The sequence below is a fragment of the Taurulus bubalis genome, assembly GCF_910589615.1.
Source record: "Taurulus bubalis genome assembly, chromosome: 9".
In the NCBI taxonomy this organism is placed as follows: domain Eukaryota; kingdom Metazoa; phylum Chordata; class Actinopteri; order Perciformes; family Cottidae; genus Taurulus; species Taurulus bubalis.
The window spans coordinates 21816169-21841476 of record NC_136597.1 but is presented as its reverse complement, the minus strand read 5'-3'; the positions used below and the strand labels follow the sequence as shown (position 1 = coordinate 21841476).

The window sequence follows — 25308 nt, the reverse complement described above, 5'->3', positions numbered from 1 at the left end:
AAAAGACACGTGGAGAGCGACCAAAGCAGCCATGTACATAAATACTGATTCATCCAAAACTCATTTATTCAGGAAATCATTTATTAGTCTGTTTTATAATTTCCTTAAGTTTCTTTTACATTTCTGCGCCATACTCTGTGGAAGGTTGCCCAAAAACAGGCTGTGTAATATTTGTTTACATCAGCTCCTTTAAATCCAGATTGAAGACTTTTCGGTTTGCTGTTGCCTTTAATTGAACCAGATTCAAGGATATCAATCAATTTATGCATCTCACTTCTGCATTTTATTTCTTAAACTGCACTGCAACTTTTATTCAATTTTGTTGTTGCCTTTTGACTGATTTTTTATGTTTTAATTAATGTTCTTAATTGTTTTTAAATCTTATTTTCTTCTGCATTATGTTTTGATGCTTTTATGTGAAGTACTTTGAATCGCCTTGTTGTTGAAATGTTCTATACAAATACACTTGCCTTGCCTTACATTAAATCAACAAAGTACACCCGACAGAGCTTTTACCTGCAGGAACATGTTGACCTGCTCCAGTTTCTGTTTGATCTCGTAACGGGCCCGCTCCTCCGCGTCCCGGCGGTACTGCTCCACGTGGCTCTGCTCCATCTGAGAAGCCTCCATTCGGCGTCTCAGGTCCAGTACTTCCTCCTCCAGCTGCCTCTTACTCCTCTCCAGTTGGCCACTACTGCAGCTCAAGCTCTTCATGGAGGCCAGCTGATCCTTAAGGTCGCTGTTCACCATCTCCAGCTGGCCGCGGCGGGACCCTTCCTTCTCCAGCTGCACCTGCAGATCGTCCACCTGGTAACATGAGAGAGAGATTACCGCTAGTAGCTGTGTATTATTTGGGGATTCGTACCAAAACCATAGTGCTTTAGCACACACACAAACCTTTTCTTTCATTCGTCCAAAGGAACCCTCGTCCTGGCCGTGTCTGCCTTGGTCCATCCGGAGACTAGTCATAGGAGAGCCACATTCAGCTCCACTTGTGTCCTGATTCCGCAACTTCTTCTTAGCGGTCTTCAATAAAGTACGCATCCTAAAACATATACACAAATACTATAAGTACTTTTTCAACTATACCTTGAATAAAGAAAGTAGCACCTTAGTACCCCTTACAGGCACTTTGTAGTTTAAGTTTTGTGAAGAAATTGTACTTTCTTGATTCTTGTTGTTCTTGTAAGCCACTTTGGATAAAAACGTCAGCTAAATGAAATGTAATGTAAGTAAACAAATACATAAATAAAAAAGTGAATATCTAACAGACTTTTTTGCAATCTTTTGCAACTGAGAGTTAAATTCCAAAAAGTTTCATCATTCACCTAGTGAACAAAGTTGCAACCAGTTTTGACGACATGTAACTCATTCATAATAACTGTGACAAATTCAGATTCAAAACCCATAAAAACAACACATACACAAAATATTCTCAGAATAAAGTACATAAAAGAATAAGAAACCATTCACAATTAATTTGCACACAAAAACACCAGACAAACAAACTGTAGGGACTTACTATGCAATGACAGGAGTGAAGTGAAACAACACCACATACACACATGGGTTCACTACAGCCACATAAGCCGGAAAAGACTGCGCGCTACTGGATCTTAGTTGTGTCTAAATAGGAGGAAGGGTTGCTGCCGCGGGTGAGGAGGGTGCGAGGAGGAGGCTAGGAGTCACCTGTACATTTCTTTTTGGAGCTCTGTGTTTCTATTCATCTCCTGATCCAGCCGGGTGTCCACAGCCTTCTTCTGCTCCGATATTTTTTTGGCTTTCTTCTTTTCTATTTCCATCTGCAACACAGGCAACAGGCCAAGAACTCTTGAGACCCAAACCATAGCATTATATTATCAGGAGCGATGCCTAATCAATACAACCTATACATTGACATTAGCCTGCATATGAACACCTCGCTATGATCACCTGGGTGCTCAGGTCTCCCTTCTCCTTTTCAAGCTTTGCCAGGCGCAGTCCTAACTGAGAGCGGCTCTTCAGCTCCTCCTCCCACAAGGCCTGAGAGTCGTGGGCTGTGTGAGACAGCACGCTTTGCTTCTGGACCTGAGAGAGAGAGAAACACAGAGGAGAGACATTTAAGCATCACACATATACAGATAAAAAAGACGTCCCGTCAGCTTGTTACGATGATCACATTTCAGACAGCCAACTGTTCATCTCACCGTTCTCATTAGTTTAACCTGTTCTATGTTTTCATGAGAATGTATCAGTAAAAGTTTGAAAAGACTAAAACTTTTACTTGGTTCTTATTTTCCAGAAAGGATTTGGGGTGTAAATCACAAGTTTTGCCATGATGCAACATCATATTGATTCTTTGGACAATGAGAAAATGTTTGCTGGTATAGCGAAGTCTGCAGCGATGTGATTTTGATTCTATTCTATTCATGGGCTTTCGATCGTTGTGTCATAAACCCATATTACACAATTAGTTACATGAATATCAACGACTAAAATCAACTAGAATATGATTTGACGATATAGTTTCTTGGCTCTGTAGGAAGAAGGTGCGCCTGGACAGAAATGGTGACGAAGACGTTCCATGGGAATTTCAAAATAAAGGCCTATCCTAAAGATGATATGTTGTGATTTTTAACTGTGCATTGATCATTATAAATCATTGAGTCAATCTAGATCGATGTATCACAAGGCCCTTTTAGCTTCAAAAGTTTTACAGTCACAATCAAAACAGTTTGTCCAATGCTGGCATTTCCTCCAATAGGGCTACCTTTCTGTTGTATGTGTAAACTTAACATTTTGTGGTATTCTAATTATCTTAATGCGATAAAAAAGTTAGATTATGAGAATGGAATATCTGCTGCTGTCAATTTGATAACATAACATTCCCCAGCTGGCTACTCTAATATGTAGGACCTCCCTGCTCAAACTGGTCAAAGGTGAATTGCAGACTAGAAAAGCAGATGAAAGTAAGAAATAGAAGCTAAGCTGAGGATTTTCTCGGTGAGAAAACAAAATATGCCACCAACCTCATGAGTGAGTTGGTCTTCCAAATTCATCTTACTGCTTTGGAGGTTTGTAACCAAGTCCTCCAAATGACCTCTGACCTACAGAAATAAGAAAAGTCTTTAAACATAACTCAGAGAAGGTGTTTTTGTTTGTGTTTCGATTTTCTTTTGTGAATCATTTTGAATAGTTGAGAGGACACTTTAGACTAAAAGAAGTAACATGCATCATGCAGCTTGAGACAAAAACGAGTGAAAGATCCCAAATACCAAGACCAGGCTAAAAGGGGGGGAAAGGTTTTGACGTCAACAAGAAAAACCCCAAACTGACACAAAGCTTTTACTTCCTCCGCATGTTTGATTTATGATCCAGCAGCTTGTGCAAAAAGCCCACAATGCCCAAATGCATTTCATTTTGAATTCTGGTGATTTATATAGTAAAACAAAGAAGAAAAACAGAGGTAACCCCACACAGAGAAACTACATCCTATGTCCACAATACCAACCCCTCCTCCAGGTGCACAGTCAGATAGCTGGAAAAGATTGAATACCTTTAAATTACTTCACAACATAAAGTCAGCTATTTGAGAGATTTCTTTAAGTATCACAATACTTTTCTTTAATCCCCAAAAAATATACATTGCCACAAAAAACCTGTGTCAAAGAGTGTGTGTGTGTGTGTGTGTGTGTGTGTGTGTGTGTGTGTGTGTGTAAAATTGTATTAGGTTACAGTACTCACCATGGCAGATTCCTGAGCCCCTTTCTGAAGCGCTTCAATTTTGTTGGACTGTTGCTTTGCAGCAGCTTCCAGCCGGGCGTTCTCTATCTCGAGCCTTGTATGACATCACAAATACTCATGCACTGTATACCGAAACGTATTATCTTGACTTATGGCTGACAATACATATATAAATCATGATATAATATATAATCATTCCTGTGTTATGGAGTTTTCACATTTTATCTGACATGATGTTTTTCTATATGTGGTAGCTAATAAAATAACTTGATCAAAGTGCGTGTGTACAGAATGTGTTGGTACATACTGTTGCACAGCTTCTTCCAGCTGTTTGATGGTGGTCCCAGAAGCTGTTGAGGCAGACAGCGCCCCCTGGTGTTTCTGAGAAGCAGAGGCGAGTTCCTTTTCCTTTTCATCCAGAATGCTCTTGAGACTGTGGATACGTTTCTCAGCTTGCACATACTGGTCTTCGCTTTCCTCCAGCTACATGGAAGAGACAAATCATCCACCTCATCAGCATTGCTTACAGGGGACTTAACTTAAAAATAATAATGAAACATATCATTTCAGTAAAGCTAAAATAGTTGGTTTCATAATCATTTACACAGCTGGAATGGTTGATGTGGTGAAAATATGCTGCCACAAGGTGTCACTGTTTCCCGCCGTTACCTTTCCTCTGAGCCTGTCCAAGTCTTTAAAGAGCCGAGCCTTCTCATCCTCCAGGTCATTGCGATAGCGTGTGTTGACCTCCAGAGTAGCCTCACTCATGGACAGCTTCTTGAGTGAGTCAGCTAGCTCTTGCTGCAGCTGCCTCAGACTAGTCTGTCCTCAGACAGATTTCAAAGAAAGCAGGGTTTGATTAGATTAAAAAAGGGAGATCATGAACTGGCATGTGGAAGAAAGGCTAAAATGGGTCTGGGAGAGGAGGTTAGGTGATCCTCTTACACTGCAGAGTGCTTATCTTACCTCTCTTTCGTTCTTCTCTTCCTCTAATTTGTAGATCTGATCTCGGAGATCAGCAGCTTTAGTGGCGAGCTCCTTATTTCTCTCCTCCACTAGTTGTACTCGCTCTTCGCTGTCAGAGCGCAGCTTGGACAGAATGTCACTGAAGCGCTCTTGGGCGTCTGTCACAGCACGTTCTTTTGCAACGGCTTTGTTTTGGGCCTCCTCTAGCTGTTGCCGCAGTAGCATGCCCTCACTCTGGGTTTGGGCTAGCCGCTCCTGTGCGGCTTCCTGGCGTGCTCCGACGCGGCTGATCTGCTCCCTCTCGACCTGAAGGGTCGATTCTAGCTCCTTGATGCGTACAGCCGCCTGGTCCTTCTCCCGCTGTTGGACCTCCAGCAGTAGGCTTTTCTCTGTCAGCTGCAGTGTGGCGCGATGAACTTCATTCTCCATGCTGTTTGCACGAGTCTCCGCCTTGGCCAGCTTCTGGGACAGGCCGTTGACTGCCTCGCGTTGACTGGCTGCATCACCTGTAGAAATAAAAACCGTAGGAGTTACAAACAAGCTCCCAGTTAGGCGAAAAAGATAGCAAGACAAAAAGATGCGCATAACAACAGCTGCTTATTCAATTAAATTGAAACCAAATTGATTAATATATGCTACAGTCAAGCACTTTTCACTCCATCTCCCCTTAAACAGATATGCATAAATTAATGAATGACACATAATGTTAACTTAAGATTGTCAAATAACTTTCACGTAACCTGGATTTTTGCACTCTCCTAATGTTTGTTTATTTATACCTCACACACTTAATATACACATACTTGCACTTTTGCACTTCTACTGTTTAAGTTTAAGTTTAATTCCTAAATTAATACTCTGTTCTTTTTTCTTTTCTTTCATGCCAGCTAATTAAATTTAATTTTTTATTAGTATTATTATTGTATATATCTTTCATCCCTGATGTTTTGATATCTTATTTTCTGTCTGTAAATTGCTGCTACTCGACACCAAATTTCTCCTTGGGGATTAATAAAGTATATATTCATTCATTCTAAGCGTGGAATGTTCCTGAAACAAAACACAAAACACTTGGCCTGGTTGGGCATGGGTGAGCTTGGAGCTGTCCATCCATTCCTACAACTACTGACCTGTGAGTCTGTCTTTAAGACGCTGGTGTTCCTCTTTCTCCCGGAGCAGAGCTTTCTCTGTGTCTGCGTGAGCGGCCATGCAGTGTTCTGCCTCCTTTACGGCTCCAGCCAGGCGGATACGAAAGGACTCCACTTCTGCATCCAGTGTTTTGCGGGTCTGCCGCTCATTTTCCAGACGGGACGTTGCCATAGTTAACTCAGACTTCATTGTGGTCAACTGGTTGTTAAGGTTGAATACAGTTTGAGTCAGGGCTTCACTGTTGAGTTTGAGGTCTCGCCGAACATCTTCTAGCTGTTCCTTGAGAACCTCGTTCTTATCCAAAAGGTGGCTCTCTTTAAGACTGCTGTTGGCATGCGATCGCTCGAGGTCAGTTCTCAGGATGGTCAGCTGCTCCTGGAAGGTAGTACTCTGCTGCAGCAACTCCCGCTCCCGGTCACTGGCTTCAGTGAGCTGAGACAAGGCCTGTGAACAGGACAAAAAAACATTATGTTCGGATTACCTCGAGTCTGCAGGTTTTCTTTACTGATTTAATTAAAAAATGTATGATTTATTCCCAAAATGTTATAAATACTAATCTTCTATTAGCAGCATCAAACTGTAGCACTCTTACTTAACAACTCATAACATTTTCAAAACCTTACAGGCACCAAATGGCTTTCATTTACAGCCACTTACAGTATAAAGTAACAGAATATCAATAGATGAAATTTTTTTAGAATATCCTCTCAACCAGAAGCCAAACTAAAACAATGGATACCACTACGTGAGGATTACCTCATTGCTTTTGCTTATGTTTCTCTTGTTGTCGACCTCTATCTCCTGCTGCTTCCGAAGATGGTTGCTGAGCAGATTCTCCTGCAGAGTCCGGGCACTGCGCTCCTGAGCCAGCAGTCTCTGGGTCTCACTGTGGTCCTCTTCAAGCTGGGTGGTGGAAATATGATGCTTTAAATAACCCACCAAACAACAACTGGACTAGCTAGAGACTGATCAAATGATCTACAGCATCTCATCACATCGTCATAGATACAAAATAATGAGAATTCCTTTTTGTACAAAATACATTACTGTGTTTGAAATGATCTAAACAATAAAGCTATGCTACCTTAATATCAAAACACAACTTTAGCCACATCAATATAGTGAAAACACACGTTGGACGGAACAACACATTAAGTTTAAAAAGGGTGTACCTGTTTCATGTTGTTGACCAGTGTTCTCATCTCCAGCTCCAGATTCCTGAGGCAGAGCTCCACCTTCTGTCTCTCCTGTACCTCTAACTGATGCTGCTCCTCCATCCTCCTCAGCTTATCTCTGGTTGTGTCGTACATCATGGTGGCGTTTCGGCGATTCTCCTGCTCCTGTTTCAGCTGAAATCTATACCAAGTTTCAGACAATTAGGCAATCACATAAGATGCAGTATGATGCACATGAACTTGAGAAGAGAGAGCAAGACCATGTCAAGAAATGGCTACAATGTACTCTAGCGTTCAAGAAAAAGGAAGTTGTTCTCACTTGAGGTTTGTGACTTCAGTCTGCAGCTCCAGCTGGTTGCGCTCCAAGGCAGATTTCACATCTTTAACTTCCTCCAGACAGCTCTTCAACTCAGCCCTCTCCATTTCCAGCTGGCTCACCTTGTCTGCCAGGTACCCGTGGCGACTCCTCGCCTTTTGGATGCAGCGCTCATATTCGTGGAAAATGTTCTGCAGCTTCACCATGCTTCTCGAGTCTGTGAGGTATAATATGACAAGTCTTAGCACTAAAGGAGCATATACCAGACCTTGCTTTAAAAGTCGAATTATCTGCATGTATTTTGCTAATAAGATTAACAACCTGATTAAGTAAAAGAATTAAAAAAAGGCAGAAAAGAATTACGTATTATTCGATAAACTAGCATTTGAATGGGCTGAATCAGTACCAAAAGTGGCTGAGTCCAGCTTCTGAATGAGGAGGGATGCGTGTCGATAGCCTGAAGTGGGAGAGTCGATGTCATCTGTGGCTGTGTCGGACGACTGAGTAAGTTCATCAAAATCTTCTGCCATCCCCACTTCCTCAGGGTTCTGAATTATGGAACCAAACGGGGTGTTTATATTATTCAGTTTCTTATCCCGTACTCACATTTTCATCCAGTTATGAACAGATTTGGTGTTTTACCTCGTTTTTATGTCTTCCACTGGTTGGAAACCTGAGCCCAATAAATGCAGAGCAGAGAAAAAGGGGTTATTTGGGAAACTGACATGCATCTTTCAAGATAAGAGAGCTGTATTGGAGAGTTGTTGGAAGTATAATGGTATAATGCAGTATACTATTGCTTTTTTTGGAATATCAGTGGTTAGTCATGCAACTATGTGGGTAGAAAATCCTTAAAATTAAGAAGATTTGCATCCTTCTGATCACCCACCACCAACATTGTAACGGTTTGTTTGGACTGAATGCAAAGCTCTACCTCTATTTTTTTCTCTTTCCTTTATACTATGTTCTTTAAGTGAAGTTTTGGAAACACATTCTTTTTTTTCTTCTTTTATTTAAACAGATCTTTCTCCCGAGAGCGAATCTGTGACTGTTCACATCTACTAGCTTTGTAGATTAGCTTTGTTAAGTCGTGCTGCCGGTCTAATTGACTCTGCATTCAGTCTGCACACGCCTTACGAGTTAGTGACGGAGAGGTGAAATTGATACAAAAAAAGCATACTGCATATATACCTTCCTTCATCGTCGGACAATTCACTTAAAGTGCTATCATCAAACACCGACAGAGGATCTCCATTGACATGACTGTTGGTCTGAGGGGCTCTGCTGCGCCGGGCCCCTCTGACCAGCTCCAGCTGTAAGGTCTCCTCTACAGCTTGTCCCTCCTGTGTGTTGCTATTGTCGGTCTGCTGGGGTGGGAGATGCAATAGCACTGGTGCCCCGTTGATGCTATGGAGAGCAATACACCTGATAGTCAACACGTTGTGAGATCTACACTTTGGGCCCTTGGAGGTATTGCTGAAGACACGCTCATTCAATTGAATCAATAAAACAAAGTTGAGAGTCAGTTTCATTTTGTTGAACAAGTGTTGTGAAAAATAAATGGAGCAAAAGTCCCTTATAAAAATAATTTAGAGAAACACACACACACACACACACACACACACAATAATAATAATATCTGATTTCTAGATTGTGGTTGTGTTGTTCTGAAATTGTAAAAGCAACAGGTAAAATCTGTAATGAGAACTGTCAGGGCCTAGAAATGCACAAAGTAAAAACAATGCATACCTCTTGGTTGACTGCTGTTCCTGGTGCGTTGCTCCAGCTCGACTTGACAGGGATCCTAACCTTGTCTCAGGTTTCTCAGTACCTTCTTTTTCCAAAGCCATTCCACCAGTATCACAGGAAGTTATGGATGTTTGCGCCTCCAATGCGGTCTTTGTCGTCTCCTTGTCAACCTGAAAAGAACAAGGGTAAATATTTGATAACTGGATTTAGGAGGAGATTATTCCTTTAATGAAACAGGTTGGTGCCAGCCTTTTAAGATGCATTTGGAAGCAGGGACTTGTACACTTTGTCGTACATAATTTAGTGTCACCCCTCCCTTTGGAGACCTAACACCTTAGTGTGGTTACTCTATTTGACATCATAATTCAAGTGAATTACAAGGATGTGGCAAAACTGGACTGAGAAAAATCTCATCAGTTTCGGAAAATCTGATATTCATGGTAAACATTCGAGAACTGGTACGGTTCTTTACTAATTCTACTTGAGCTGAACACTACAGTATTACTATCTCCTAAAGTACTACCTCTAGCCATTTATACTGTGGCTATTTAAATCCACATGTCACTGTCACAACTAGTTGTTGTTCTCTCTGTGAATTTAAATGCCAAACTGTGTTGCAATGACAAAGTACACAAAGTATATTTACTTCTATGGTTTCTTTTGACAAAAACAACAAAACACTCAACAAAAGGCTGGCCCAAAAAAAGTAAATGTATTCATCCCATGTGTGTATGAAGACTAATCTAAGGAATACTTCACCCACAAAATGATAATTTGTATGTAAAATGCTAATTGCCATATTATTACAAAAGCACTTCTTTTTAGGGAGAAGAAGGCTTATATATTTGTACAATCGTCACACCACATAACCTAGAAAGAGAGACTTCATACAACAGAACTTATTCAACATAAAGATACATGCGAGGTCCATGCATGATGAAGGACAAGTCACTACTAAAGCACACATAAGAGTGAACGTTTAGTTTTGGAGTACACTCACGAATGCCAAACAACCATCATCACTGCAAATCAGTACCAAAGGTTACTTGAGTGCAGCGGAAATGACCTTCCACAAACGGTACTTAAACTCTACATGCTAGTTAAAAAAACACAAAAATGTCAGGAGAACATGCGAGATGAACTCTTCTACTTGGAAATCAAACCTAAAGAAAACAAATAAAAGACATGGACAATGAGCAACACCAACAGAAAGAAATAAGGTGAGGGTTATGAGGCATGGCTAGTTGAAGCCCTTGGCACAACTGATTAAAAGAAATGAAATGAAGTGCATGGAGGAAATGAAGAGAAAGTGAGGCGATCAAGAAGGGACTATCGGAGGGGCGGCCATCCTCTACCTCGTTCTGGAGTTGGGCCTTTTCTTTCTCCAAATCCAGGAAGGCATACTTCATGGCCCCTACCTCAAGTTTAAATCTTTCCATGTCCTCTTCCAGCCCTTCATCAGAAACACCTGGGATAGACGCTGAACGAGACTTGGCGCCTCCTTTAGAATCCACTTCTGAACTGCCATTGTTCCTCTCAGCTTCATCGAGATTAGCAGCGCTGTCACTCCAGATTAGGTCCAGATGTGGCTTCTGGAAGGGCCCACGATCAGCCTCCTCTTTTAGGAATGTGCTCCGGTCAATATCAGACACGGGGATGCATTGATCGTCAGAACAAGCGGTGGTAACAGGATCTAAGCGACTGTCTGCCCGTGCTGCGGCGCGTTGAGGCGAAGGAGACCTGCGCTCCTCTAGAACATCGTCAGTGAGCAGATCTGGCTCTCGACACTTGCTGCTCTCACTAGCTGGGGGCTGGCGGACCTGCACCCCGTCCTGGCACAAGGAGTTGTCGGTTGACTCCGTCGCAGAGTCTTCCAGTCCGGATTCCCTCTGCTCAGGTATGGTGAGCAGGACGGTGCTCCTCGCTCTGGCCATGGGGCGCACAATGACTTCTTCCCCTTCTTCCTCATCACTTGACTCTTCTTCTGCAGAAGTAGATTCAGCCGTGGCCTGTTCTTCTTCTGCCACGTCTTCAGCAGAGTGTCTTGATTTGAGCAGTTCTCCGAACTTCTCTTTCAATTCCCCAGCAACATTCTTGAAGGTGGATTTGACCTCCCTTTTCTCCACCTCTACCCAGAGCTTCTCGTAGCGATTCTCCCATGGAACGTTGTCACCCGCTTCATTGCTTTCTTCGGGACGCCGTTGATCTCTAAAGTCTGCTTCCTTTTCTCTACCGTCAGAGCTCACACGGCCAGATGGACATGGGTTATTCAGATCTAACTCACACGTATCTATTGCATCATCTATCTCCTTTGATGGCATGGGTGGACAAGGAAAAACACAAAACAGAGAAGACAAAAATGCAAAAAAAACAAGTTTGGACTTAATACTAACATACACAACTAATTGACATACAAAGTAACACATTAATAAAATAAATATGGAGGCATTTGAACATCACAGTCTCAGATCCTTCTTATGATGTTAGCAAACTACATTCTAATTATAGAAAAGACTATATGAACAAGAATGTTATTTGGGATACGTAACAACTTGTTTGGCACTTATTTGTTCCACTTTCAAACAGAACATCTGATTTCTGGCACAGTAGAGAATTTTCTTTTTTTTAAACAAGTTGACAAACGCCAGAACAACAGATGTGGTTGTCATGCGTGAAGAATTTAAATGTTTTACACATTTTTTCTTTCAATATTTGAAGGATCAACCTAGTTACTTACAAATAGGCAAATCTACAAAAAGTGTGAGTCTTCGATCTCACCTAGAGGTTCCAAAACACTGCATTTTCATGTGTTTCACTAGACATGAATCAAAAGGTTAAACACAGACTTTTGAGGATCATAAAAAACCTTGATGAGCAATGTCGCAAAGTAGATCATTTGATTATATTTGGATAGGTTGTTTTTAATATCACCCTACTTTTAAATATGCACATCTTTACCATTAGATATGACTTGATGGTGTGACTGGGAAAGCATGAATAGGGTTGTGTCTGGACAAAAATGCCAGGAATAAAAAAAAAAATAAGGATTGTGGTTGGGATGGTATATTCAGAGTATTTCTCACCTTTTGCTGCTGCTCGTCAGACTCTACTCTTTTACTTGCACTGTCTTTAGCCATCGGTGAGAGCTCAGGGGACCCTAAGGAGACAGAGAGTCTTTACCCAGAGCACATTGCATGTACACACAAATATCTGTAGGCATACTTAAAAACTCCAGTGAGACTTACCTGGTGTGACCACGGTCTGAAGCTCAGCTATATTTTGCAACTGATTGTCAATTTTGGCTGTATTGCAAGAGGACACAACATTGTCTGGCTCCCAATCTGATTCTGAATGAGAGCAAGAATAAAAAGAAAGAAAAAACAGACAGGGACATAATTAATCCCATATAAATGCTGTCAAATCATTATCTTGAGAAAAGGTTTGGAGAAAAAAAATGATTATAATAATACGATGTCCCTTACCTTCTTCACTCTCGGGCTTCTGGGGCACCATCTTCCTTGGTCGAGGCTGGGGTTGGGGCACGGGCTGAAGGGGTGTGCTGGGCAGCGTCTTGTTGGAGTTGATGCTCCTCTGAGGTGTCGGGGGTGCTGCTGGAGCGATGTCTTCATCCTGCTCTTTAACAAATGGATGGGAGCATTCTGGTAACTCCTCAAGTCCAGGGGACGGCATCCTGCGGCCAGGCAGGGTTCTCCTACTGGCTGTGCTGGCTGAGTCCCAGTCGGATGGATCTGTGTCATTAACATAAGGAGTTATAGGTCAATGAACAAAACATGGCATTGATGTTGCTGAAGGTAGGAGGTCAGTTAACATTGGGAAAACGGCAACACCACTCAATGAAAAAGATCAGGGGAAGGCTGTAAAGCTATTGCACAACGAGGTACAGCAACCGGAATAAACAGTTCATCTGGTCTAATCCGCTAGTTCATGTTTACTGACCTGCTTTTTTAGCTTCAAAAAGTTTGATGACAAAGAAATACAAAGAGTAATTACGCCAGTGTTGCATGAAGATAGACAATTTTATACAAAAGCTTAAGAAAAGACAGTCGGTCCTAATTATTTGAGTGAAAGTTTCAATTTCATAACCTTGACATTGGGTATGAGGCAATTTACCAGCAGGGACAGTGGCATTAGATGAACAACTGCCTTGTGATTATATAAACCACTTTTGTTTTCTTCCGTTTAAATCGAGAGATCATTATTTCATCTTACCTTCAAGATCATCAACGTCACCGAGACCAAACTGTTCCATTAAGTCTGTCAAAGTAAAACAAAGCACCATGTTCAATACAAACAGCTCTTCTGAAAATAAATTCTTACATTTTTAGATCAACAGGACCCACAATGCTCCAGGTGACACCATTTACCTGGCTTTCGTTCGCTATCTCCTTCAAGTTTGCTCGGAACACGGAGAGGTTCCCATTTTGTTTTCTCAGTCTGGTAAAAAAAAGAAAAACGTTGCTATTTGATTCCAACAGATCAGTTTCTTTTACCGTCTACAGCATTTAGTTGTTGAACCTACCGCTTTCTGTATAGAATCCTCTTTCTCGACATCGGCACCTCCATTATCATCATTATTGATCTCAACTGCAAGAGACGAGACATGTCTGTCATGTTAGACACCGAAGGAATTTCTTCTGTGAAAAATTAACCGGGAAAAAAACAAAACATTCTAATGCAGCCGGGTGGGTCCGTCAGAACATTGCGCAAAGCATTCCCATGCAAATGAGCTCATGGTTAATTAGCATAAAGATACTTGGGACGGCATCAGACGAGCTTTTAAATTCCTGGTTTGACACAAATTCTGCATCAGCCAAGAATGCGGATGTGTGGTGCATTCATATAATTTGAGCCACAAATCAGCTGAAACCAAGCAAGCTAAGAGGTTGTTGTTTTTTAATTTGGTAAAAATAAAAAAAGGGGTTCAAGCAGTAAGGAGTAGTGTATTCTGCATGCATTCTCTTGTGGTGATCATGAGGTGATGGGCAGGCTTCTGGTATGGTTAGCATGCTGTTCCTCAGACATGTGAAAGACATTCATACCCTCTCCCTGGCTGCTTCTTGGCCTGCCTACACTCCTCCAGGGCTCTAGAACTGCCATCCTATTGTCTCCTACCCCTCTTAAAAAAGAGGGAATATAAGACACGTCTACAAAAGAAATTAACATATTGTTGGAAAGGATATTTTTCAATTGATGGAAATTATAGTGCACATTCTTCACCATATTTAGACTTCAACAATTGCTCACAGACAAATATAATTCATGCACACAAAAAGCACAGTTTTTTTAATGATTATGATTAAATAAGATCACACTGTTTCTGCAGCATGAAATGGTGCCTGGAATGGTTTGATTTCTTTGAAAACTAAAACAAATAGTAAATGAAATAGACCTACTTCCTTTAACCTGCTGCTCAGCAGTGGACATCTGTTCTTGATCCTGAGTGTGTAGGCTTTGTTTCTCTGCACGTGGCATATCAGAGTTTTCAGAGCTGGGCTGAAAGAGAAAAATCTCCCTGTGAGAATGTGTGTGTCAAACATCAGATCCTACAAGATATTACAAAATGTGTCTTTACCGTACCTCAGAGTTCCAGTAATCTTCCTCCTCCTCCTCCTCTTCCTCCTCTTCCTCTTCCTCTCCCTTTTCTAGACCCAGCTCGGACCGGAAATCTATTTCAACAGGTGTAGATTCGTTACGATGATATAACTGAAAGGTGCTACAATTCAAAATCAATGATTGATGTATCCTCACTGTATGACCATATTTACAATAATATAGTGACTCAAATTAAAAGTTCTGATAGATGGTAATAATGATATGGTATAATTTCTCCATTGAGCTAAAATGTCTTCATTCAAAGGAAAATATACCAACTTTTTAGACTGTTGTTAAATCAAACAAAATAAAGGACCATTGTTGTCAGTAGGGCTGAAATAATCCCTTGAGAAACTCAAATAAAAAAAATAAAAAAATTGACTGTGCTTTGTCCAATATAATCAATAACAATTTTGAAATCAAACACATTGTCACAGTTCAATCATTACAAATTATAGTACCTGTGAGTAATAGGAGTAGCACTCATTTTTATCTTTTGTATTTCAGAAAATGTTTTCTATAAAACCCAGAGTGTAATATTGCATTTAAATGCACTAAATGGGTTTAGTTTTGACATATAATATTAATGTTAATATTAATGTGTGCTAATACGACCTTTAGTGCAAATTCAGTTGCTCATCGCATGTTCAGAACAGCTATTATAAAGGATTTTGCTCTGTACCTCTGTTCTTATCTTTAGATACTTCTGCCTCAGGAACAGGTGAAGTGGCGTTAAGGGAACCTCTGCTCTCTTCAGCTTCATCATTTTCATCTGAGACGTCTTCTTCCTCTTCATCGTCTCCATCCTCCTTTTGGACATTAACATCCTCATCCCCAGTGGAATCTTTTTTCTGTGTAAAAAAAAAGAAGAAAGGCAATGTACTCATAACCCTGTACTTTTAAAACCTACCTCTACGATCCTATGCCTCCATGAGAGGCGTCTCTAATGAAAGAGAGAAGCAAACTGGGAACACGCTTATGAAAACAAATGCGTGTGAGGCATTGGCAGAGGGCTTGAAGAGGCCAAATTACATTTCACAAACTGCTACACGACATCTAAAGACTACCTGTTGCATTCCTGTTTTACCTGAACGACAGGCTCGTCACTGTTTCTGAGCTCTTGACTTCTCATGGCTAAGCTCTCTGCCTCATCAGGAGAGTCGAGATCAACGTCATCAATGTCAGTCTGAGGTAACGCTTCACCGGAGGATGTGCTCCCGTCCGAATCATGGAGCTGACCAGCAGTGACGGCGTCTTTGGTTTCCCTTATTGGTTCTTCATCGAGGTCCTCTGATGACGCTCTTGGCCGGGAAACGACAGAGCTTCCGTTTTCTAAAGGAACGTATGCAGTTAATCTAGCTTTGTGCTCCTCGTCATTGTCAGACCCCTTGACTGTGGCGCTGGCGAAATCGTACTGCAGCTTTTGGTCCAGGCTGTCAGAGTCCTCACTTCTCTCATCATCTGTGCTGGGATTGTCTTTCTGATCACCCACCAGCATTTCCTCCTCCAGCCTGTCACCCTCTGGATACTCATCCGCTCCATCAATTATAGATTGAGGAACCTTTTCATTGTCTTCATCTCCCTCTGACTTCCTGTCTATCTCACTTGTGGGCTTTGACTTAGTTGGGGAGGAAAGAGATGTTTTCAAGACGTTACCGCAGGATGCAACTTTATCTTCTTTTCTCCCTGTGATTTTTTGCTTCTCTGACTCATCACTTTCATCTTTGTCATCCCAACTACTATCATCGCCTTTCTCATTCTCAAATTTCCCCCCCATTTGTGATGACCGTCCAACTGATTCAACGTCACTGTTATCTTGTGTTTGGCCTCTGGTTGTTTTTCCATCCTCAGCTCCTGGTGACACTGCAGGGGAGGGATCATTCGACTCGTTCACAACACTTTCTTTATCTTCTGCTTCCCAGGGGCCATCAGAACGCTGCTGCTCTCCGGTCTGGTTTGCGGAAACCATATTTGTTTTAGAAACTGGTGACTGCACATCACCTTTAGGGAAGGAGCCATTATCGTTCTGGTCATTATCTTCAATAGAAGAATCCCACTCGGATTCATCTACTGTTGCTTTGGCTGCTCTGTTTTTGGACTGAGGAGTGCTTGTTGAGCATAATCCCAAAGAGGGCAAAGGTTTATCTCTCACTGGCTGAGGTGGTGATGGTGCCACTGGGGATGAAGAATCCCATGAGCTATCCAGGTGGTCTTTGTTTGGTTGAGGTAATGAGCATTTTGAGTGCAGTGTTGCTGCTTCTGGTTTTAAATGTGATGATCGAACATCACTTTTCTGATCAAGCGTCTCCCCGTTTCCCTCTTCTTCCTTGGGTAGGTCTGTGTCGCTGCCCTCTAATGAGGAGCCCCATGAGGATCTGCGTCTGTCCTCTTTGAAAGCTTCTTTCTTTGATCCAGCATCAGAGGAGCCTTCTGTATTTTCAACTTCATCCTCAGGCACATTTCTCCGATTAGCTAGTACTGTGCTGCGACCAAGTCCCCCTGTTTGATGATCATCTTCATCAGCACTGCCCTTGCCCTTGGAGTCGTCAGCATCAATTTCCATCTCCGTTTCAAACTCTTCCTCCTTAACCGCAGTTGGGGAACAAGTTTGCGTGTGATGTCTGGATGTTGTGGGGCCTCCTGCTGAACCCAGGTCCGTTGACCATGCGCATTCCTTTCCATGGCTGTCATCTTCATCAGAAAACTTTGATTCTACCCTAATGGCTGACACGACGCAATCCTGCTCTACATCTAATGTTGCTGGCATTGCATAACTTGCTGTTCCAGCTGGGCAGACAGTGTCATTCTTCTTGGCATCTACACTCTCACCCACAGTACCAGGACTAGTTTCAGTTCCAGCTGTGTTTTGAGCATCAGCACCGTCAATAATCTTAAGGGCGCCGGTAACAGAAGGTTTTTGTAAATCTTTAAATTCATTAGTGTTGGCCTCGACAGATGCAACACATTTGTCATCGTCTTCTTCATCACATTCGTTTTCTTCTTCATCCTCGTCCCCATCCTCCTCTTCACTTTCCTCATCATCATCATCGTCCTCCTCTTCTTCTTCTTCTTCTTCTTCTTCGTCATCCTCCTCCTCTTCGTCATCTTCCTCCTCTTCGTCTTCATCGTCATCATCTTCCTCCTCTTCTTCTTCTTCCTCAGAGTCCTCTTCTCCAACTTCCTCCTCAGAGTCCTCTGCTTCTGGGCTTCCCTCTTGAGAGTCTGACTTCGCTTTACTACTTGAAGGCTGCTCCATGTGTTTGCCTTTCTCCTGCTCGTCTGCTTGTTAAAGGCATTTGGGAGAAAAATAGAAGGAGAGAAAGGTGTCATAGAAATGAAAGTGGCAAAACTTCAACACAAGTATTTTACCTTTCTGTAGCTTGGAAGAGGGGTAGAGGTCGTCTGGTGTGCTTTGGAAAGGAAGGAACTGGGAGAGGGATCTACTGGGTGCTGCAGAGCTTTGCTTGATGGTAAAGCCTTCGGGAGGGATGGAATTCTCTGGACTCTATTCTCACTCTCTGGCTCAGATTCTGTACCGCTCGAAGATCTGTCAGACAGTGTGGTAGCTACAGGGCAGGCAGGGATAAAAGATCACTTCTAGAAACCACAAACTGGAGGGACACAAACAAGTGAATAAGGGAAAAACAAAATGTCTCAGTACCTTCTCCTCTTTTAGATGCAATCATTTTCCTTAGGTTTACCTTCTGTGGTTTCTGAAAGACAGCATATGAGATGAATGTCAGAGCCAAATTGAGGAAAAACACAGTTGCAAAAAAGTAGCACCAACCTTTTGGATTAAAACAGATTCATCCTCATTTTCTGATGAAGGCCATTCTTCTGCAGCACTTTTTGAAACGCTGAGGAGGAAGAAGGAATGTGTTGAGCCGGGTAGCCAATTGTAATTGTGAGTTACACATCACAAGAAAATTATACTCACCGACTTAGTGACTCCGACTGAGAATTGTCTTCAAAATCTGCAACAAAGCGGCAAAGCTTATTTTCAGCCTCACTTGAATCAATTTTAGAAAGGTAAAAGTCATATTTTAATATCAAAACTTTCAAATAGTGAGTTCTTGAGAGCATCTAAATCTTAAGAAGCAGAAAAAGTACAATGCACAAAGCGCTACAATCTAAGCAGCATAAAGAGGTGCATTTCCTGAAGAGAGGAGTAGGTTAATTATCAATTCAGCCTTTGACTGATTTTGCTCACAAAGCACATCTAAGCAAAGTAATACCTCCCCCTGCTTCATTTGTTCCATGCTCTATCCAGTCAAGAGGTAATGCATGAGGAATAAATAAAATAATCACAGTCAATAATGAGTAGACATAATAATATCCTCCCACCACTTTAATCCACTCAAAACCTATATCCCTACCATCTTTGTCAGTGGCTGGTCCTCCCAAAGAAAAGCCTGCTTCAACGTCTTGGGAAGGACTGCCCAACAGTGTTTTTTTCTTCTTTTTGCTCGGATCTTGATTGGAGAGGGAAGGCCCATCATTCCTCTGAGTGCTGTGCTCAATGATCAGGAGGGAACAACTACACGAGAGTCAAGAAAGGGACAATGCCATGAGTCTGAACAAGTAAGAGAGGAAGAATTATACCGTAAAAAACACCATAAATGCATAAATCACCAAAGACATACAACTGTAGGAACATCTGTATAAAGAAAAGAAGCACAGCTTACGGATGATGCCCATTCATCACTGCGTAGTCATCAGCTGACCATCCGTTGGTATCCTTTAGTGTGATATCGGCATCAAACCGCAAGAGCAGCCGCAACATGCCAATTTGTCCATTACAGGCAGCATGCATTAATGGGGACCTGCAGGTAAAAAACAATTAATTCAGCAACATTCAAATTATTGGACATGAATCACAGATGTGTCCTTGTTTATTACTGACCTTTTGGCTTGGTCTATAACATTTACACCAGCACCCTCCTTGAGGAGAAACTCAGCCATCTCGATTTGGTCCTCACGCACTGACACAGTCAAAGGTGTGAATCCATCCTGAAAATTAAATCAGTCAACAACCGTATTCATTGGACAGGTGTCCTCAAATATCATAGGTGACAAAAACAGTTTTGATTTAATATTGGTCTTTATTTCCAAGATTTTTACTGAAACCCACAGACACATGTCACTGACTTCATAAGATGCATCCAGACAACGCATAAGCACAATACATCTTTCTCACAGCAAACATACTGACTTGAAAACCTTCACACACTAAGAGGTCCTCCTCCTACTCCCCCTATTGGCCACATTTGGTTGTTGCAATAAATACTGTTATTAGGAGCTATGATGGCATATGTGTTAATACCTTTTTTTCCCTCCTTTTTTTAAAAAGAAGACACAAGTATGCCAACTATTGTCTAGTGTCTTCGCTGTATCTATCACAATGCAAACACATCTATTAACATGGCACTACATCTGTATAGACTGAAGTTCAGCCTCAGGCTAAGAAATTATACTGGTGGTGGACAGAATCACCTTATTTTGTGCATTGATGTCAGCCTCGTGCTGCAGCAGCAGGACAGTAGTGGAAATGGATGGGATGTTCGCTGCCAAATGCAGGGCTGTATTGCCATTGATGTCCACGAGGTTAGGCTCGGCATGATTCCCCAGCAGGATGCTCACGCAGCGCTCATGCTGGCACTGCACTGCCTGATATAGAGGAGAATGACGTGATTGCAGAGGACTGAACAAAGCTTTAAACAATATGTAAGGAAAGTAGTCAACTCATCACAATTATATTTTAAATGAAATGAAGAATCACTCTGTGGAGGAGTCTCATCATCCAGGATTACCTTCATTAAGGCAGATCTATTTTGATTGTCGCATAGGTTAAGCTTAGCTTTGCTCTCGACAAGGAATTGCACCACCTCAACATGTCCACTGGCGCAGGCAATATGAAGTGCAGTTCTGTAACAGGAGAGGAGAGTTTTTCAAATGCAAGCATTCTTATTCTTAATAAAAAAAACACTACAATTGATCCTTAGAAGTATTTTTATCCTAGGTCTTACTTTACTTGTTCTTGAATACAGTGAACTTATTGTTTCTATTCAGTAATTTGCCTCTATACGTACACTACTCAGTTACTTCCGACACACACTAATTGTGAATGGTAATTAGATCCTACCTTGAAACATAAGTAGAAAAGAAACAATGAGGTGTCAAGTACATTTTACTTGGTGTTTAAAACAGTTGTCAGTTTGCTGTTAAAAGTAAAAATACTAAACATTGTTCTACCACAACCCAGCTCAACTATATAGAAAATATGCAATACTATACTCAACAATATACCCTAAAGCCGCTACATTATCATTAGTGCTTCAGTGCTTCATGTCAAAAGCCCAAGATAGAGGTCCATCTGCATGGCTGCAGTCACGAGAGGGCCTTTTTTTGTGTTAAACAATACAATCCTGTAACTATATCCTACAGCTATTATTCAAGGGTTAATTGTGGAAAGATAGCATACACAGTGATAAAACAGTGGGGTGTGAAAGGTTTCAAAATAATGTGTTAAGGGAGATATAGACAGATCAGGTCAGACACTGTCAAGGATGTGAGAACAAGTGCTTTAATCCCACTTACCGGTTCTCCTTGTCAAGTTGATTGATATCATTCTTTTTAACAAGTTGCTTGAGCTTTGCCAAATCACCCACTGAGGCAGCCTTGTGAACCTTCCCGAGGTCCTTTTCTTTGAGTTCATAGCCAACAGAAAGCACACTCCCATTGTCGGGAGTACCGGACGAGTGTTTCTTCCTCTTGGTGAAGCTGAATATCTTCTTCATTGTATCGGAGAGAACACCATTGCTTTTGCACTGTCACGACCTGACACTCATCAGGTGTTGGAGGATCACCACAGGCGCCTCTCCCATCCCTAGAATTAAGACGTGCAAAGCGGATTAGAAGCCTGTAAAACCATGCTGAGAACACTGCAATGTTTCTTCAGAGGAGATACAGCTTCAACTAAGTAATGTCACCACAAAAAATGGCAACATGAAGTGAGATAACCTAGGTTAAACGCACAGAGATCTACCACAAATGCAGGGAAGATAATAAGCATAATGCTTAGTATCTAATTACTTCAACGGGACGGTAGAAACACAGCTGTCATGCTAACGGCAGCGATTCAGCAACGTAAAAAAGGCTAACGTTACCTTAGCAACGCGTACCTTCATGTTCTTGACCAGCACCTTACGCCAGGACGTCGTCTGCGTTATTGAGCACCAAAGCATGTTAGCGCTTCATACGTTGATTTTGATGCACCGAGCCGAACATGTACGAGTAGCTAAAGCTACAGTTGTTTACATGCGGGCGGTGAGCGTTAGCGTTATATATTGTGGCTTGTTACCATGGTAACTGACCGTACCGGTTATCTAATCCCGTTGACGTTAAATTCTGTAAACGCAGTTTTTATAATATCTATTAACGTACGCAATACACGCCGCTTCGTTTTTCTTTCATCATATAACATTAAAAAGCTTAAGTTTTATAGTCAGTGTAAAAACTACGCTTAATTAATATCTGGATTATTTGTTGCCTAGCAACCTAGCTTCAGTTGGCTCCGAGCTGCGCCTCCCACGTCGTCACTTTACGACAGCCGCCACATTTAAACCGGATTTGTAGCAGACACGAGCACAGCGGGGTGCCGTACGGCTCTTTTTCACGCGAGACACTTGTGCCGTTCGTCCAGCACACATGAGTGGTTGGCTAATGCTAACCTTGTGGAAACAAACGTAACCCTGCTAACTCAATGCTAATTAGCGAACTCTATAAATCAGAACTGGTCACTCAGAACGAGAGACAAATACTAAGGTAGCGCGTGGGCCTTTAATAATAATCAACGCAAGCACGTGATTCATTAATTAATGCAATTTAACTTACAGTATATTAACTTAAACACCAACCTGTTGATTGTCGGAGTCACTTTTTATCAGAGCGCTAAAGCTCGAGATGGCTAAAACTAACGAAAGGCATGCTGGTTGCTGTGTTTCAAGGATCCAATCAGAAATGATGAGTCGTTTTGCTGACCAATAGGCGGCTTCGGTGCATGAAGAAGGTGGGTTTACAAGTCACGGAGGGTTAAACGAAGAAGGCTTGTTATGTAATGGCAAAAGTTGACCACTTGATGGTGACATTTGTCTTGAAATTAAAATGTTTTTGGACCTTACAGTTTCAAAAGGCCCTAGTTCTAGTCCCATACATTTATCTTGGTCAACCCAATAAGCCATTTAGAATATGAATACAAAAAGAGAACACAGAAGAAAACTAGTGGATGATTGGAGTTTTTATTTATTTTGACATTTAGTGGAACATTTTTTATGTTAAAAATAGGAATAAAGGTTATGTGCTCATTAAAACAGACAGACAGACAGACACCTTTTTGGATGTAATGAAATGCTTTGGTCCAACAGTAAGTATTCATCATCAACACAAAATCAAATGCACAATAATAGCCATATTTCCAAGTATCAAAATGTTCTGCTGTTGTATCGTGAGATCTTTCTGATGACAGATGAACAGAAATACCTTATGTAATGCAATCCAACACATCAGTCTATGTCCTAAACACTTGTTATTAAACTAAATGAATACCTCTTTGACACAGAAGGTGTGTATTATCCCTCACAAAACATGGTCTGCCTTATTCTTATCTGCTTCTGTTTTAGCCACCATGGGGAAAGTGAGTGAGAATCTTACGTTTGGAAGCACTGAGGCATCTAAAAAGATATTGCCATGAACTTTAGGCTTTACCATCAATAACAATTGCTGCATCTTGCCCAAAAAGCCACTTGAATTTGATGAATCAAAAACAATCCTCTAAGAGCTGCAATATTATTGGATCTTCATTACACATTTTCCGTCATGGTATTTATATTGTGCAGGGAAATAATTCTGATTTGAGTATGCAAACACTTTGAATACCAACTTATGTAAGAATTATGCCCCTGCATAGTAAGTGAGATATTTAAAAGTCTGAGTGCAGCATTGAACACAATTACAGCCCTGACAGGATGAATACACAGCGAGATAGTGATGTGACTTCTATACATGTTCAGGTTGATGATTGCATCCAAGAGTCTAACTATAGCAGACTGGAAAATAAAACCCACCCCTGACTGGCTTAGTTAAGGTGTCATATACCTTAATTAGAATTAGAATTGAACAAAATGTTACAGAGCAATGATACAGATAATTAAATTGGCACAACGTTCTTTCACCGCCACTGGAGCACAGCTGTTCAAAATTGCTTTGTGCTGCAGAATAGTTGGAAATTAAATGTTTTCATTGGTTTGTAAAGCAATATTATGTTGTCTCAAGGGGGGAGTTGATATTGTGGGTCACATTTCCAAGGGATTTAGAGAGTTTTAGATTCTTTAAATTTACCACCCACCGTTGGAGACGGTAAGACATTTATCATTGAACAATTATGAAAAATGTATTTGTCACTTTCAGAGAAAAATAGTATGAAATAAATTAATACTTTTGATGAGGTAAAAACAAGCTCTAGAAAAAGTGAGCAAGTGGACCTTGACTTAAGATTTAATTGTAGCCAAACTACTAAATCCAACTCAAGAATGAACTTTCAGGTTGAAATATTATAGTAAAGTATCCCTATGTAATAAATATATATTGGAATGAATACAACAATAATTGAATGTAAAAATAATAATAAAAGTATTACAATGTATTTATTTTTTTCTCACATTAACAACTTGAATAAAGGAAAAACAATCTTTTGTATATTTAAGTTGTCTCAAATGACCCAAATAGATTTGCTGCACATATTTTCGCTCCATACTTTCGAGTCCACAGTTCTGTTGAACAGATGTGCCGGCTCCGACTGTCATTATCCTCCAATCTATGCAACGTGGTGAGCACTGGAATTCATTAAGGTCTTTCATGGTTTCGACATCAAGTGTCATGCACGTTATTTGTGACATCAAAGACATGCTATCGTAAACCCCCAGAAATTCAAGATTCAAGGTTTCTTTACTGTCATATGCACAGATAACAGAGAGTTATTCTATACAATGAAAAGCTTATTTTGGTGGGTCCTCCTAACACACAGAATAAGAATAAACTTAAGGTAAAAAAATAAATAAAAAAAAGGCACAAAATATAAAAGATATAACAGTATTGCACAAACATATGATAATAGTATTGCTCAGTGTATAACGTGCACTATGCATTGCTACAGTGAAATGCTATGCTCTGAAAATTATAGTGGTTTTGTCAAAAGCCAATTACTTTCATATTATTATAAAATACTTTTTTTAAAGATTTTGTTGCAGGAGGTACTGACGGAAAATTCCAAGCAACAAACCAATCAAACTAATCTCTGCTGTTTGTATTTGACTAACTAGAGTTTGACACATTCATGTCTTTGCATGTCTTTTGCAGATCATGAATGATGAGCAATACTGAGCTGGAGTTTCTCAGACCCCATGATTTGTTGCTATAGTGGACAGAGTGCGGAGAGCATCGGCTTTGTTATTGTCACACTCTTGCTCAGGTTGTCACTCGCTCTGCTCGGACCAATTACATGCCCCGCATCATGGCAGGTGGATTTGTGATGAGAACGAAGACTCTACTTAATCTTCTGTG

General features: G+C 41.1%; 1 protein-coding gene across 1 annotated transcript in view; it reads right to left on the bottom strand.

Annotated features, from left to right (window-relative positions):
- The window catches only part of ankrd26 (ankyrin repeat domain containing 26), a gene marked incomplete at its 5' end in the record, with an annotated part of 24086 nt that extends 2598 nt beyond the window's left edge, over positions 1–21488 (bottom strand). The window contains 38 exons of the mRNA XM_079223382.1: positions 517–807; positions 898–1045; positions 1690–1802; positions 1933–2067; positions 3009–3086; positions 3491–3535; positions 3724–3817; positions 4031–4206; positions 4393–4545; positions 4690–5195; positions 5820–6282; positions 6595–6741; positions 7011–7194; positions 7333–7546; positions 7736–7930; positions 8510–8736; positions 9139–9248; positions 10434–11387; positions 12162–12235; positions 12324–12425; positions 12561–12827; positions 13309–13353; positions 13464–13533; positions 13619–13683; positions 14139–14243; positions 14493–14592; positions 15779–16309; positions 17171–17275; positions 18061–18257; positions 18353–18404; positions 18479–18548; positions 18629–18665; positions 19068–19228; positions 19377–19514; positions 19595–19701; positions 20185–20358; positions 20502–20616; positions 21289–21488. Coding sequence (XP_079079508.1) covers positions 517–807; positions 898–1045; positions 1690–1802; positions 1933–2067; positions 3009–3086; positions 3491–3535; positions 3724–3817; positions 4031–4206; positions 4393–4545; positions 4690–5195; positions 5820–6282; positions 6595–6741; positions 7011–7194; positions 7333–7546; positions 7736–7930; positions 8510–8736; positions 9139–9248; positions 10434–11387; positions 12162–12235; positions 12324–12425; positions 12561–12827; positions 13309–13353; positions 13464–13533; positions 13619–13683; positions 14139–14243; positions 14493–14592; positions 15779–16309; positions 17171–17275; positions 18061–18257; positions 18353–18404; positions 18479–18548; positions 18629–18665; positions 19068–19228; positions 19377–19514; positions 19595–19701; positions 20185–20358; positions 20502–20616; positions 21289–21488 — 6948 coding nt within the window. The remainder of the gene's footprint in view (positions 1–516; positions 808–897; positions 1046–1689; positions 1803–1932; positions 2068–3008; positions 3087–3490; positions 3536–3723; positions 3818–4030; positions 4207–4392; positions 4546–4689; positions 5196–5819; positions 6283–6594; positions 6742–7010; positions 7195–7332; positions 7547–7735; positions 7931–8509; positions 8737–9138; positions 9249–10433; positions 11388–12161; positions 12236–12323; positions 12426–12560; positions 12828–13308; positions 13354–13463; positions 13534–13618; positions 13684–14138; positions 14244–14492; positions 14593–15778; positions 16310–17170; positions 17276–18060; positions 18258–18352; positions 18405–18478; positions 18549–18628; positions 18666–19067; positions 19229–19376; positions 19515–19594; positions 19702–20184; positions 20359–20501; positions 20617–21288) is intronic.
- Between the last annotated feature and the right edge of the window lie 3820 nt (positions 21489–25308).